This window comes from Enhydra lutris, unplaced genomic scaffold (assembly GCF_002288905.1).
Source record: "Enhydra lutris kenyoni isolate GAN:26980312 unplaced genomic scaffold, ASM228890v2 scaffoldscaffold23, whole genome shotgun sequence".
Taxonomy (NCBI): Eukaryota; Metazoa; Chordata; class Mammalia; order Carnivora; family Mustelidae; genus Enhydra; species Enhydra lutris.
The window spans coordinates 6,312,444-6,329,336 of NW_019154107.1; the positions used below are offsets into that span (position 1 = coordinate 6,312,444).

At 46.4% G+C, this 16,893-nt stretch overlaps 1 protein-coding gene across 1 annotated transcript in view; it reads right to left on the reverse strand.

The window, feature by feature from the left end:
- Positions 1-16,893, reverse strand: part of LOC111150513 (phosphate cytidylyltransferase 1, choline, beta) — a 93,731-nt gene that overhangs the window by 20,809 nt on the left and 56,029 nt on the right. The window contains exons 6-7 of the mRNA XM_022508001.1: positions 10,709-10,851; positions 7,747-7,935 (exon numbers count right to left, since the gene is read on the reverse strand). Coding sequence (XP_022363709.1) covers positions 7,747-7,935; positions 10,709-10,851 — 332 coding nt within the window. The remainder of the gene's footprint in view (positions 1-7,746; positions 7,936-10,708; positions 10,852-16,893) is intronic.

Genomic DNA, 16,893 nt, shown 5'->3' on the forward strand with positions numbered 1-16,893 from the left:
CAGGTCATGGTCTCAGGGTCCTGGGATCGAGCCCCACATCGGGCTCTCTGCTCAGCAGGGAGCCTGCTTCCCCCTCTCTCTGCCTGCCTCTCTGCCTACTTGTGATCTCTCTGTCAAATAAATAAATAAAATCTTTAAAAAAAATACTTTGTTGTAAAAACAGGCTATCCATTTTCTCAGCTTTCAGGGAGTCATCTTCTTGGTGGAGGCTCTTGCCTCAGTGCGGATGGCTGCTGACGGATCAGGGCGGTGGTGGAGGGCTGGGGTGATTTCTTAAGACAACAATGATGTCCCATCTCTTGACTGTCCTTTCAGCAACCATTTTTCTATAGCACGCAGTGCTGTCTGACAGCATTTTATCCACAGTAGAATTTCTTCCCAAATTGGAGCCAATCCTCTCAAAGCCCGCTACTGTTGCCTCGACTAGTTTATGTAATATTCTCAACGGTTTGCCATCACTGCGACAGTCTTCACAGCATTTTCACCAGGAGTAGATTCCATCTCAAGAAACTGCTTTGTTCATCCATAAAAGATGAGGAGCTGCTGCTTAAAGTTTTGTCAGGAGATTGTAGCAGTTCATTCCCATCTCTAGGCTCTATTTCTAATTCTCCTCTTCTTCTTCCCACATCTGCAGTCTCTTCTCCCCTTCCACCCTTCAAGATCATCTGTGATGGTTAGAATCCACTTTTTCCAAACTCCTGTGACCATTGATATTTTTACTTCTTCTAATGAATCACAAATGTCCCTAATGGCAACTGAGATGGTAAATCCTTTCCAGAAGGTTTTCGTTTGACTTTTCCTGGCTCCAGCAGGAGAATCACTAGCTCTGGCAGCTATAGCCTTACAAAAAGTGTTTCTTAAATCCTAAGGCTCGAAAGTCAAAGTGATTTCTTGATCCATGGGCTGAAGAAGGGATGTTGTGTGAGAAGGCATGAAAGGAACGTTAATCTCATTACATATCTCCACCAGAGCCCTTGGGTGACCAGGTACAGTGTCAATGTGCAGTGGTATTTTAAGTGATCTTTTTTTGTGTGGGCTTACAATATTCAGTAAACTATGTAGTAAACAGATGGGCTGTCATCCATGCTTTGTTCCCTTTATAGAGCACAGGCAGAGTCGATGTAGCATAATTCTTAAGGGTTCTAGGATTTTTGAAATAGAAAATGAGCAGTGGTTTTAACTTAAAGTCCCTAGCTAGGTTAGCCCCTGACCAGAGACTCGGCCTCTATTTTAAAGCGTTGGAGCCAGAATTTCAACCCCCCCCTCTCTAGCTATGAAAGTTCTAGGTAACATCTTCTAATAGCTGGCTGTTTCGCCTACCCTGAGTATCTGCTGAGTGCAGCCGCCCTCACGCATTTCCATAGCTAGAGCTTTGAGAGAACAGGCTGCAGCTTCTACCTCAGCACTTGGTGCCTGCCTTAGACTTTTATGATCGTTTCTTTCCTTAAGCCTCATGAACCAAACTGTGACGGCCTCAGATTTTCTCTCATGCAGCTCCTCACCTCTCTCAGCCCTCACAGAAGTGAAGACAGTTAGGGCCTTGCTCTGGATTAAGCTTTGGCTTAAGGGGATGTGGTGGCTGGTCTGATCTCCTATTCAGACAGCTAAACTTTCTCTGTGTCCACAAGAAAGCTGTTCCGCTTCCTTATTGTTTCTGTATTAACTTGAGTAGCACTTTAAATTTCCTTCAAGAATTTTTTGTATTCACAAGTTGGAAAACTGGTACAAGAGGCTGAGATTTCAACACACCTTCCTCACTAAACTTAAGCATTTCTAGCTTTAGATTTAAAGTGAGAGACCTCTGACTCTTCCTTTCACTAGAAAACTTAGAGGCCGCTGTAAGGTTATATCAGCTGGCCTCATTTTAGTATTGTTGTTGTCTCAGAGAATAAGTAGCCCAAGGAAGGGGAGAGAGATGAGGAAAAAATTGGTCACTGGAGCAGTCAGAACACAGACATTTAAGTTCACCATATTATCCGGGCATGATTCATGGTGTCCCAACACAATTACAATAGTAACATCAAAGACCACTGGTCACTGTAACAAATAAGAATAATGAACATGTTTGAAATATTGCATGAATTACCAACAAATGACACAGACCCAAAATAAGCAAATGGTGTTGGAAAATGGGTGCCAGTAAACGAATTCAGTGCATGGTTACCACAATCCTTCAATTTGTAGAAAACAGTATATCTGCAAATAATACAAAGTAAAGCACCATAGTATGAGGCACCCCTCTGTATACCCTCCTGTAGGACTGCGAGCTAAGTCCTGTTGAGCACCAGAGGTTGGTCATCTAGAGGTGCTTGTCCATGGCAGTTATTCAAACTCAGGACACTTGACCAGTGTACAAGTTCCTTTCTAGGAGATGCAACACAGAGGGTGAATACAAAGTTGATGTCCAATGGCCCCAGTCCTTAGCGTGCACCTCATTATGTCCCTAGAACTGTGCCAAACCAAACACCTTGCTTAGGCCCCAGCTCCTGGGTAAATGAAGAACCTCTTTGATAGAAAGACTGGGGGTTTATTTCGGCCTACTGTCTGGGCAGTGCCCTGGGGTTGGCTAGCCACCAGAGGTAGGAGATCAAGGAGCATCCCTGGGGTGGCAGCCCCCAAAGACCAGGACCCAGACACATGTACAATCTCCTCTCCAGGAGCTACTGGTGCTCCGGAGGGTGGAAGAAAGAGTGTGAAGTTAGCACCTGGCCTCCAAGGTCTCTGGAGAGGATTATGGTCAGCCCTTAGATGGATGTTTAATTAGAAGCCTGCCACTCTGGCCACAGCTATGAAGATAAGCTAAAAGGTTTATTTAACAGAAGCAGGGGTCTCTAACCTCTTGCTATGGCCCTGGGGGTGGTAGATGGTTGCTCAGTCAGTTAGTCTTCTGGGACTCTGGAGTGCAAGTTGCACTGGCCACCAGATCCAGGAGTTCTCGAGGTGTCCCCTCGGTGGCTACAAGATGGGGGTACCAAAGAAGGGTACAAGGTCCTTTCTGGGACATGCCAGTAAGCTGGAGTGAGGTAAAGGGAAACTCAAAGATGGCATCTACCAGCCCCTGTCCCTAGAGACTAACCCAAGCAGGCCCCTAAGCTGTGTGTTAATTTAGATGCCTGCCTCTCAGGCCAATGATTTAACATAAGCAAATAAAGTTCTTTCACAAAGGGAAATTATTTAGCTTTCAAGAGGAAGGAAATTCTGACACATGCTCAACATTGGTTCAATCTTGAAGACATTATGTTAAATGAAATTAGCCAGATACAAGGACAAACACTGTATGACCCCACTAGACTAGTCAAGCTCATAGAGACATTAAGAGGGGGGATTCGCAGGGATTGGGTGGGGTGAGGACAGATGATAAGTACAGAGTTGCAATACGGGAGGATACAAAAGTTCTGGAAATGGATAATGGTGTTGGTTGCACAGCTATGAATGTTTAACGCCACTGAATGGTAAAAATGGTTAAAATGCTAATTTTGTTAGGTACATTTTATCACAGTTTGAAAAAATCAGGAGTGCACATCATGTAATTTGTTCTTTCTGAAAAACTAACACATCATCAAGGTTTTTAAAAAATATCTCTTATATTAGATGCAAATGCCTGTTTGGTTCATATATGGATCCACCTGACTGATTGCATTGGGGCCGAGGGTGTTTGTGGTCCGGGATGAACTAAAAACTTGGACCTGACCTAAGGTTATTCTCTCTTGGTGCTCCAGGAAAAGGTCTATGTTCATGTTGTAAAACAGAATAGATGCATTTTCATTTCAAACAGGAAATGAGTCCATGGTTCGAAGTCAATTAAGGACTATGGTGGCAGATCATTCAAAATGATACTAAATGTTTTTAAAATGTAGCCTATGTAGCTAAGGCACAATGTTTAAATGGAATGTGTCTGACACTTCCAAAAAAAAAATAATCAAGTTTCACTAGGAAGACCCTACCCCCAAAAGCTGATTCAGCATCCGCTGATCCTGGCTCCATGAACCTGAATCCCTTGGAAAAGAATAGCATTGCCTCCAAAATGGCAACAGAGCTTCAGAATTCAGCTCCTTTGAAGCCCCTCCCTTTGAGGATAGTCTGGAGGGTATGTCTCTGAGAGATAGAGGTAATACCAAGTCTCTGTGGGGAAGGGGTCCCTTGGCCACTGTCTTCTGAGTGTGAGTCAAGACTAGTTACAAGAATCAAGCAAAGAAAAAATGGATCAAGTAGTTAAAGAGCTGTACGTGGGAACATTGAAAAACAACCTTTGAGCTCTGATAATCCTCCCATCGGACTGAATAAATGGGAATACATCCTCTATCATAGCAATGATGGCCCCCCAAGGTCCACATCCTTGTGTGGTATCCTCCCATAATGTACCCCGATTGTCTGTGTGACCACTGCACTATGGCATAAAGTGATTGTCACTTCAGAGATTAGTCTTAAAAGACTAGGTTTTCTCTTGAATACTCTATCACTCATTCAAGGGGAAGCCAGCTTCTCTGTCATGAAGACACTTGAACAGCCTGTGCAAAGGTCCACATGGGGAGAAACTGAGGTACCTTGTTCCGGGTCACAAGATGCGGAAGAGGATCCTCCAGCCCCAGCTGGCCTCTCGACTGCAACATCATGGCAGACCCTGAATGATAACCACCCAGCTAAGCTGCTTCCTGACTTGCAGAAACTGTGTGAAATAATATTTGTTGTTTTTAAGTCACTAATTTGGGGGTAATTGGTTACTCACCAAGAGATAATATCACCAGGGACACCAAGATTTCTGCTTGCTTAAGAGGAAGGCTGACACTACCGCTCCTGAATCTAGCCGAGCCGGCCTGAAGTGGCATTGTGGCAACGGGCTTTGTCACAGAGCAAAGCACTTTTGGCACGTGTTTCCCCAGATGCCATACCCTAACCCAAGGCGGGGGGGGGAAGGAAAGTGACTGCCTCCGGGGGACAGTCCTATGGGGGATGATACAGTGCTGGTCAGGAAAAAGAGGCTTGGCCCCAGGCTCCATCCCATACCTCCAAGCACTTGGGAGACCATGGAAAAGCATCATAGTTTTCCTAGGCCTTTGTTACTTTATCTAGAACAAAGCTACAGCACTCCTTTTATTGTGTGGTTAAAATGGGTAGAGTAGATATTAAAAGGCCTTAAAAAAGGTTTAAGCTGCTATACAACTTCTAAACTGTAACAACATGGTCCTCACCACCACTTCACACTCTGCTGGAGTGGAAGGATGTGGATTTTTGATCATAGTTCTTCATATCAAGCATCAGGTCCCTCAGGGAGAAGCTAAGACTCTCCTGTACGGAGCAAACACAAATACTGCCACATCCAGGTGGGCAGCAGAAAGGTCAGGTTGGAGGAGGTGGCGGGGAGTAACAGTGGGTAGTGGTGTGCACATGGCTAACTAGAGGTCATGCTTTTCTGGAAGGAAACGAAGGCCCAGCAAACCCCTTCCGCCAACTGAATTTGATCTAAACCCCACGTTGTACCAACTCCTGTACCAAGCACCAAAACAATAAAAGGCTAAGGGTATATATCTCTAGCAACCTGTATATATGATAGTGATCTCTGTATAGATCTAAATACAGAGGATTAAACCTCATCATTGCAGATGCTAGAAGGTTCTGGGAATAGGTCTCTGTCAAGCACCCATGCATCTATTCAATCCAGACACATTTATGGAATACCTACTATAAAAAGCTACGCACAGAGCCGCATACCAGTTCTGTCATACCAAGTTTTGTACTTTAAATCCTTCTATTTTGTACTTCTCCAAGTTGGGGTTATTTGTAACAGTACTGTATTTGCAGGTAATGCAGATCCTCTATTTTAAGAAATGAGTTCTAGTCCCAAATCCACAAATAAAGAATTATTATAATAATAGCATATTCATGAAAAGCAAATTACTTATCTTGGCGTTTAACATCCTTGTAACTATTCCTGTACTTTTAATGTCAACAGAAAAAAAGCAATGTCTAAGTCTGGCTGATATGGTAAATTAATGTTAATAACAGTTTTGACACTAATAGCAAGTTTTAAAAAGAAAAACCTCCAGACTCGAAGCTGGGTTTCATTTCTTAAAAATCACTGCAGCTAGCTGTCACCAGACTCCTCTAGAACAATTCCAGCTACTATTTCACCTTCACTGGGAGCCTGAAACAACTAAAATCTATAACGTTACTATGAAATTCTATTCCTTCCCTGCCTATGCTCGCTCCAAGTGGAGAAAACATCCATCCTCTCTAGTTACAATACCAGAGACACATTTCTGAATCCCTATAAGGAAGTGAATACCCACATGGTTCCATTTAAAAAAAAAAACCACTAGCTGTTTGTCCATCCCCTGAACATAGGTTGTGAAAATGTGAACTATTAAAGTACACCTTAAACTAACGGGAAATTCTACACTTTGTTATAGATGTCATGGAATCCCAGAGACTAGGTTCTGCACCTTGTCTGCATGTTCTTGCCAGCACCGTGCATATATAAGCACATGACTAAATGGCCCATGAATTAAACTGATTTGAGCCAAGAACTTGAACAGGCCCATGGAGAGTGAAAAGGAACCTAGCCCTTGGCTCCTCCAGTATCACTAGCTCTTTCTAGAAGTCATTGAAAGCTCGAGCAGCAGCTTGCAAACCCTCTACACCTCTCAGACTCAGGCAATAGGACCTGATTAGCCTATAACATCCACCTCTATAATCATTTAGAGGCCACTAGACTTGAAGCAAAGCATCTCTTCCAACTTCTCAAACATTGTTCTTTTTCTATTACTAATTGAGTGTTTTACTTTTAGATAATCCTATAATGAACCAGCTCAAATGAGCAGAGGCAGCAGTGACAACCCATCAATAAAATAATTAAGCCAAAGTGGATTTTGTTAGAGACTTCTCATGCCATAATAGGAAGTCTAGGCTACTTAAAAACAAGGAAACCAAATGGCATCATTTCGTTTGGTTTTAAAAAGGAAGGCTAGCTTTAAAAGATCTCTTTCATAGACCCTCAGTGCTGCTGACAACACTGGTTCTTTACTCTTTAAGTACATGCACAATAGAAATACCAGTGGAGTACAAGGTGGTTTCCAGAATTTTCTCTTTCCATAGCTTCCACTCAGAATTGTTTGTAGAATTTAGATGAGACCCTCTGTACTTTCTCTAAGATTTAGATCATGGTCTCAGTCCCCTAAGACTTGTATACTTTATTCCAACACATTTATGCCATGGAAAACAGGAAATTCAGGGCATGACAGGCATAGATGCAGGGCAAAATCATGCCTCTTCTCTCTCTCTCACATGCAATGGAAGAAGTTTCCTGAAAAAAAAGCTGACCAACACAGCTGGGTTTCTTTTGCCCCCTTCTCCCTTCGTGGATCCAAGAGCCCATTAGCTTATCTCACAACACAAATGCCATGACACCACAGACCCACTTGAATCTCATCCCCCAGATTTGCCTCATGTCCAGCTGAAAGACTACAGTGAGCTACAGGACCAACCTCTGTAGTAACAGACCTTCAACAATTACCAAATGGCTTCAAGGTCTGGACAAGAAATAGAAACAGAGACCAGAATTGGCTTTGGGTGCTAGTGGGTGCCACATTGAGGGATAAAGCCAAAACTAAATAAATGACACACACTTGAAGGTACTCGAGCAGATGCGCATATTGGACTGAGATAAGGGACACCCTTGAGTAGATCCATGAAGATGAACATAAACCGAAAATGCCCGTCACCGCAGGGCCAAGTGAAGTAATTACATACCCATGCTCCGTCAGGCCCAAACAGCTCTAGGAAGTTGCCAATGAATTCCCTTGACTTCTCTTCCCACTTCTGAATTAGATCATGACTCTTTTCTTCCACTCTGTTGACAAATTCCTTTGATCTTTCCTCTACATTCTTGACCTTTTCCTTCATCTTGTCTACTTGGTTCTGGAAGCGGTACTTCTTCTCCTGGTCAAAAATGAAAAGAGGAAAAGAGATTTATCCCAGAGGGCATGAGAGAGACCAGTCATTCACACTAATGGTCATTTTATTTCGACTTGTGTTTGTTCTTAACCTGAAGAGTCAGGATGTTGCTATTTCAAGGGCTAGATTGACGGGAAGGCACATCTCTTGTAAGAAAAGTCATTTGTCATTAGTCTACTTGGATATGTAAAGTGAAATACAAGTGATTTTAATATTCTTTTTCTTGTAAACATCAGAGTTGAAGTCACTTATATAAGAACAAAAAATATGTATTTGCTGTTTATTACAGGTAGCTATTGGGCAACTCCCACCCCCCAATTCCCCTGGGATTTAGACAAAAGTAGGAGTTGTCCATAGAATGGTCACTCAGAGGCTGCCCGCGTTCTCTTTTTTACTGGGACATTGTTAAAACCAGTACTGGTTGAAATCGGCCACTGGCTAAGCCGTAAAAGCCTTGTGTGACACTATAATTTTCATTGTAATGATATTTTCCTTTAAGCTAATTGAATTGCATCTATTTCCTTGGTGATGAAGACAGTTTTCATCCTGATAGCTTCTCTGGACTGAGATTTTGTCTTTCTTATAGCCGCTGTGCAGCAATGCTGTTCCGGTGCGCCCAGAAGGCCCTCTATGTTGGGCAAGTCACATAGGCCACCTCTAAACCTGTTTCTTCCTCAGTCAAATGGGGATAATTATCATCCCTACCCCATCAAGTTCTTGTAACTATTAAGTCAGATCATGCACGTGAAGGGCTTGGCACAAAGGCTGGCATTTAAAAGTAAAAACACAGTGTGCGTCGGCTGTTTGATTACAATGAAGCAACGTAAGTAAGCCTCTCCTCGTGTCACCTGAGGAACGTGCTAGCAAAGCACGGAAATAACACCAGATGAATGGCCTTCCCCTCCATGAAGTCATGATCTATTCTCTCCTCACAGGAAGGTTTTTTCTTCACTACATGGGACTCAAGTTCCTATCTCAGAATTTTTTGAAACACCTGAAATATTGAAATATTCAGCCCTTCCAAACTTAACTGCGGCCTCGGTGGGGCGTGAGCTGCATGTAACGAGCGGCGCTGGGGGGGGGGGCAGCCCGGGCTGGAGGGGCCTGCAGCAGGGAGCGCTGCCACCGCCCCCTCTGCTCTGCTGGAGGTCGCCTCCGAGCACAGCGTTACTCATGTCTAAGTTGAGGGACCTGGACTAGGCGACGGCCGCTGGCAGGTTCCTGCCTCCTCTGAGGTTCCGTGCTTCAGCCACGCGCCCATCTGACATTCGATTCTCTCTCTGAGCTGCAGCCAGCCTCGTCGCAGAAAGGCCGAGAGCCGTCCACGCTCACTACATGGTTCCTTGAGCTAAGTGGCTTAAAGGCCGTTAGAAGAGAACCAGCAATAACTTTTGGAAATGGTTTCACATGCTTGAATGGCTGACTGGATTCGATTTGAAAGAACAGACAGTTTAATTTATTGAAATAACCAGGGCTTTATTTTCTATAAGGTACCAAATAATCACTTTGATGGGATACCAAATAATCACTTTTCAGCCACTTGTTCTGGTGCCCCTTGAACCCAACATTTTCTGTTTTGTTGCCCGACTTGTGTGAAGCCACAGAGCCTAGACACCCAAGCTCCCTGCCTCTTGAGGACAAAGAATAACCACTGGTGGACAGTTAACCGCTCCCCACCTAGAAGGCACCAACAATCAAGGTGTGTAAGCTGCCGGATAGTTTGGCAGAAAAATCACTCTTAAAAAAAAAAACCTATGGGGGGTGGTGGTGAAATTCCGTATGGATGAAGGGAATGATTCTGTTTTAATCAACTTTGTCCCCTCTTCAGAGTCCAGGCAAATACAGTTGTCCAGACGCACTAACATCACCTCTAGCAACTGGACTGCCCTCTTAGCTTTGTAACAGCCTGTTTTGCTTGTTTTAAAGATTGTTTTAACAGTTGCTCTATTATTAAACTAACAGCAACTCTGTGGGAACAATACAGCACAAATACAAAAGGAGCCAAGGACTTTAGGTTTTATTTAAGCAGCTGTAATTTCTCTGGACAATAAAAAAAATGGCTGTTAAGGTTTCTAATGAGCATCTGTAAGGCCTTAATAAAAAGAAAATTTAAAACTCATTTTCTCTGAGTTTAGCTTTTCATTGCCTCTGCCTTCCTTCCTTCCCTTTGAGCAGAAGACAATGCTTGCCTTTCACGAGGGCAGATCTCCCAGACCCCCTTCAGTTAAGTTTGAGAACTCTCAAAGCGGGAGGTTGGAGGAGGAGAAGGGAGACAGCCCCTTTATAAAACGTGGAGCTCACTACTGTGGGCTTTGATTGACTTAAGTTAGCCCTTTGGACACTGTTTTCTCCATCTGTAAAATGGGGAGAATACCGGGGCGCCTGGGTGGCTCAGTGGGTTAAGCCTCTGCCTTCAGCTCAGGTCATGATCTCAGGGTCCTGGGATCGAGCCCCACATTGGGCTCTCTGCTCAGTGGGGAGCCTGCTTCTCCCTCTCTCTGCCTGCCTCTCTGCCTACTTGTGATCTCTGTCAAATAAATAAAATCTTTTTAAAAATGTTAAAAATGGGGAGAATACATCACTGCACCTTTATGCGGACCGAATTGGGACAATAAATATACAAGATCAGGAACACTGTGGTTCTGGAATTTAAAACAGAAACGCTGTGAGGGATACAACAAGCACTCAGCAAATGGCGGCAGTGCTGGTGTGTGTGGTGTCCGTCGGAGGACATGGGGGCGGCGGGCGGCACGCTTACATTTATGAAGCTGACATTGAGCTCCTTGGCTGTGTACCCTCTCTGCAGGTTGCGTCTGGCATAAACATCATAGTCGCGGACGATTCTGGTGATGATATCTGACGTTGAGATGCCTTCCGTTCTCTGAGTTGGAACAAACATTCCTGTTCAAAGAATAAAGAGGAGAACAAGAGTGAGATGGTCTCTGTTGCCCCATTTTCCGTAAACACTCGTTTCCAACTCGTTTCAGTGCATGAGTGAGGCTTTTGCACGTGGCGCCAGCTGGCTGGTCCAGGCTCAACTCCGTGCACTTCCGGCCGGCCCAGCATCCTGGCCCTGAGCCCTGGGCGCTCCTGGCATTCATTCGTGCCACGTCCTGCTTCTCTGCCCCAGGTCCCCCCTCCCTGCCTACACCAGCTGCAGCCTTCCTCCTCCTCCGGCAGGGCCCAGCTTCGAGGTGTCTTCTCTGCCAAGTCTTTCCTGATAGCACCAAGCAGAAGCCACAACCTCCAGGATACAAACATGTCTTCCATTAACAAACACACTTTAAATACCTGTCTCCTTGTCAAAAGGGAACATTTTCAAAGTAGAGATCATGCCTCGATGGCCGCCCCCTGCTCAGTGCCCTTTTCTGGCACACGGAAGGTGCTCGATAAATGCAAATTAGTAAGTGACTAGGGAGTCACAAGCGTGACAGGCAAGTCCCCTGCTTCCCAAAGGAAGTCTGCAACACATTCGGCTGAGGAAAAGACCCAAAGGCACTATTTTGTCATCTCTGATTTGAAGACATGTCCTTAGGATGTTGGATGATTTTATCTCCCTCACAATAATCTACTCTGGCTGGTGGTTTCACCACTCAGGACCCTGTCGTCTAGAACACTTGGGACTGAGTAAAAATAAGCTCAAAGGATGCCAAGTTCTAATAGACCCTCCTTACCGTCCTCAAGTCTAAATTTGAGTGCACCGATACAGGGCTATAAAGAGGTCGCTAGTGTTATCGAGGCAAGAATGTGGCTGTTGCTTACACTTCTGTTGTCAACTGAAATGACATGTTGGCAGTTGAGGTATTTCTACCCAGTATGATTATGGCCGCTCAGAGACATCAGGGATGGGACGGCATGATGGATGGGGCCTAGGGACAAAGGCGCTGGGTTCTCAGGAGACTTGGGCAAGACTCATGCCTCAGAAGTCAAGTTTCTTAACCTCAGTGTCCAAAACTGAGAAATGAGGTGACCAGACAAGATGACCTTGGGCTCATCTGTGCCACCTCCCTCTCCCTCACTCCCCATGTCCAATCACTCTCTTTCCACTCACCAGTCTACTCCCTAAGAGGCTCCCCGATTCACCCACTTTTCTCCATCCTCTGTCTAAAGCCATCTAACACCATCTGGCTCAAGGATTATATCAAGAGCCTTAAAACCAGTCTCCAGTGATACTGATTTTTGTTCCCTCAACCCTGTCTATACATAGCAAGAGCCACAGAGCAGTCTTTCAAAATAGAAATCAGAGGGCTGCCCAACATCTTTCACTGGCTTTCTATGGTCCTCAGGATTCAGACCCAAATCTGTACCTTGGCTCTGCAGCGGCTCGCTTGACCCCTTCCCTGCACGCTCTCATGAGTCTCATCGAAGACCCACTCCCCAAGCTCACTGCCTAAGCCCAGGCCCCTGGCCTCCACCACCATAAGCGGCCCCATTGTCCTTGGATTCTCCAGAGGTGGGCAGCAAGCTAAGCCTGCCTGAGCCCCCCACCCTGGACTTGAGCGTCCTGACAGGGCGGGCCCCTCCCCTCACTCTGCCACCAACATCCTCTCTACCTGGCCAACTCCCAGTCATCCACTGGGCTTCACCTTCAGCGTCACTTCCTCAAAGAAATCTCTCAACCCCTGGGCTGGCTCTTCTGGCTTTTATTCCCTCTCATGCTCCACGGCTCTTTTCCTTCAAATATTCCAAGGTCTTTATAGAACAGCTTCTTCAGCAACTGCCTTCCCCACTTGACAATAAGCTACATGAGGGAAGGGACTGCTCCTGTCTTATCCTCCTCGAGATTCTCAGCACCGGGCCGCAAGCAGGCGCCGGGAGAAAATATGCTGCCCGACTGAGTAGAGGACTACTGATCTCTAAGGGCCTTTCCAAAGCCAGTTCTGTTTCTCTTGTCAGCCTTCTGGCCCCTGCTAGGGCGGCCCACGGAATTCGCGGCCAGTGTCAGCTGCACATGCGTGGTAGCCGCAGCAGGCAGCTACTCCTGCTATGGGAGACAAAGCACCCGCTTTCTAATACTCTGGGGCTCAGAGCACGGACTTGGGGTTTACAGCTAAACTTCAAAACTTCAAAAACTTCGCCTCCCACTTTTTGAGAATACAGACTCAAACACAGAAAACCAAAGGGAAGGCAGAGGGTGTGACCATCCCAACATCTGTAGCTGAACAGTCCCCAACCGACTCAGCTGTGCAGGGGGCCCTGGGGGCTGGGGGTCCCAAGCTGAGCAGTCCCAAGCTGGGGAACTGAGACAACATCCTCACCTTGGTGGGAGCAGCAGGGACCTTTCCAGTGAGCACCGCGTCCCATCTTTCAGCAGGCAGATCCTTTTCCCACCCCTTGCCACCTGGTGAACCATTTGGAAGATCCTCCGGCCACTAGCAGATTTCAGCAAGTCACTTAGGCCCCAGGGACATGAGCTCCCCCTTTCTGTGAGCCACAGAGTAAGGGCTCCCTGGCTGAGTAACAGGAAGTTGGGGGCGGGGACAGGCTTGCTTTGGTGGGGAGGGAGGTCTGTGAAAGAAGCCAAGCCCTCTGCTGACATAATGAGGCACCCGGCTTCCTCCAAATCCTAATTAGTGCTCTGCTAAAAATATTCAGTAATGAGCATGATCAGAGAACCTTTTTTATCATGCTTTTCCGAATTGCAGTGTTTGGCTATGGAGCTATTTTAAGCAGCAGCCAAGCACACCATAATGAAGGAACCTTTCGAAGGTAGTAGGGCCACAGCAGCAGGAGGACGAGGCCCGCAGACCTGACAGTCCGCCTCATCTGCGCACCATCCTTCCATCCAGCTTTGCCGGAGGGTTTTGACGTTTAGCTCTGACAAGCAAAGCAGAGCGCTGCAAAGTTTAATCCGTACCCTCGATAGCTCTGGCTTCATTTAAAGTGACTGGTGACTTTCAAAGTAGATCTGAATTAGAGGGCAAGAGCCCGGTGTGCACGCCGAGGCCATTTCTGAGCATCTTCCTCTAATGATGAATGCCATGACCTTCTCCGCCGTGGCTCTCCCCCGGCGAGCCAGCAGCAGAGCAGACCAAGGGGCCTGTGGGAGGAAGGGTCACAGGTGGTCTCTGCCTGTGCGCCGGGGGCAGGTAGGACACCACCTGACTGTTCAATCTGAAGACAGGAAGCGGGGTGGACAGAGGATGGGCGCCATCCCCGTTCCCCGGGATTACCTGCCCCCAACAAAAAGAAGGTGTAGTAGTGACACCGGCACACGTCCATGGCTGGGGACCAAGAGGCCCTGAGGCTTCTGTCAGGATTGCTGACTCTCTGAATGCCTCCCCGCTAGGACACACACCCTCGCAGGCAGCCCCGCGCTTTCCGAAGCCCACGCACCACGCCCAGGGGCCACGAGCAGGCGCTGCGGCATCCACCACGGCTGAGCTCCCTGTGGACCACCAGCACCCACTGCCAGCCAGACAAGGGCACCGTCTGGGACCCCCCGGCCACCTGGGGCTTCGGATGACCACAGTCCCAGGCAATAGCTGAGTATAGCCATGGGAGAGACCCCAAGCAAGAACCACCCCACCAAGCCTTACAAAAGCACAAGCAAAAGGAAGTGGCTCTTTTATGCCACCGACTGTGGGAGTAATTTGTTATGCAACAATAGGGTGCCGGATCACTTTTGAGTGAGAATGTTGAACCTGTTCCTATATCCTAAAATCGGGAAAGCAACTTTTCCTTAGCTCACTAGAAACTACTCACCTAGCAATAAAACCACCACTGAGTGCATGTTTTTACTCTACAAGGCGGCTGAGAAACTGTCCCCCCAGGAAACGTGGATTCCATTCACCTCAGGTGAACTGTACCTGGTCTAGATTCTTGCTACTCTGAGTGAGGTCTATGGACTTGCAGGGCCTACCAACCCAGCAGCTCCTTAGAAATGGGGATCTGAGGTCCCACCAGACCTAATGAACCCAAATCTGCATTTAAAGAGATCCTGCAATATGTCTCCCAAGGCGAGGGAAACAAAAGCAAAAATAAACTATTGGGACTAAATCAAAATAAAAAGCTTCTGCACAATGAAGGAAACAACCAACAAAACAAAAAGACAGACAACCTACCGAATGGGAGCAGATATGTGCACATGACATAGCCCATAAGGGGTTAGTATCCAAAATACATAAAGAACTTATACAACTCAACACCAAAAAATCCAATTACAAATGGGCAGAAGACATGAAGACGACATACAGATGACCAACAGACATGAAAAGATGTTTAACATCACTTGTCATCAGGGAAATGCAAACCCAAACTACACTGAGGTATCAGCTCACCCCTGTCAGAATAGCTACAATCGAAGACAGAAGAAACAGCACGTGTTGGTGAGGATGTGGTGAAAAAGGAGCCCTCGTATACTGTTAGTAGGAATGCACACTGGTAGAGCCAAGGTAGAAAAGACTATGGAGGTTCCTCAAAAACTTAGAAATATAGAATTACCATAGGGTCTGGTAATAGTACTACTGGGGGTTTACCCAAAGAATACAAAAACTGTAATTCAGAAAGCTACATGCGCCCCTATGTTTACTGCAGCATGATTTATAGCAGCCAAGACCGAGAAGCAGCCCAAGGGTCTGCTGACAGACGAATGGATAAAGATGTGGCACATATGTACCATGGAATATTACTCAGCTATACAAATGAATGAGCTCTTGCCATTTGCAACAACATGGATGGACCTAGAGGGTATTATGCCAGGTGAAATAAGCCAGAGAAAGACAAAGGCCATATGATTTCATTCATATGTGGAAATATAGGAAACCAAACACATGAACAAAGAAAAAAAAGACAAACCAAGAAGTAGACTTAACTATAGAGAACAGTCAGTTACCAGAGGGGAGGTGGGGAGGGATGGGGGAAATAGGTGAAGGGAATTAAGAGTGCTGAGCACTGAGTAATGTACAGAATTGCTGACTACTATACTGTATACCTGCAACTAATATAACACCGCATGTTAAGTGTACGGGGTGGAGGGGAGAGGAGGGGGGGGGAGGGGAGGGGAGCGAAAGAGAAGAAAAGCAAGATCCTGTAGGGATCTATAGTCACATTCACATTCGACAAGCACTAGTCTATACTAGGTCCTTCATGGTGATTTTAAGGAAGGACCAGCCGGCTCACAGCCCAGATCTTACAGAGACTTAGTAAGGTAACCATTGCTCCATGCCATAAGCCGTCTCCACGTAACTGATTCCTCAGCCAGTTTCTCCCCTCCTTCTCCCCTCCTACCCCTGCCATGTTCCTCAGCAGCCCTCCAGGTCTAAAGGCTACGGTGGTTTGGAGCAATTTAGAGCAGGTGGTCAGCCTCTCCCTTTAATAAAGGGGTGAAGGAGGGGCACCTGGGTGGCTCAGTGGGTTAAAGCCTCTGCCTTCAGCTCAGGTCATGATCTCAGGGTCCTGGGATCGAGCCTCGCATCGGGCTCTCTGCTCAGCGGGGAGCCTGCTTCCTCCTCTCTCTCTGTCTGCCTCTCTGCCTACTTGTGATCTGTCTGTCAAATAAATAAATAAAATCTTTAAAAAAAAATAAAGGGGTGAAGGACTCAGGGGCCATGATACCAACGCAAAGCAAACAGATTAGATGCAAAGGTTGATATAATTATCCCTAGACTGCCCCATCATCTAAGTAATTTGAAAAACTCTGTAAGACGGTGTGCACGTCCAAATTATCTGGGTAAACAGCTCTACTCCCTGCAGAGTGGGCAGAGTCCCTGTAGACAGAAGGCCTCCATCCTAAGCCAAGTCCCCATCAGATTGCATTAAAAGCACCCTCTTGCTTAGCCAGCACTGAATGAGCACCACACACGTACCAGGGGCTCTGCTGGCGATGGGAAGATGGAGGAGACATGGCGAGACCGCACCATTTCATTCTAGCTAGACACACACACGCACGCACGCACACACGCACGGCACGCACGCCTGCCCACGCACTATCAGGATGCCATC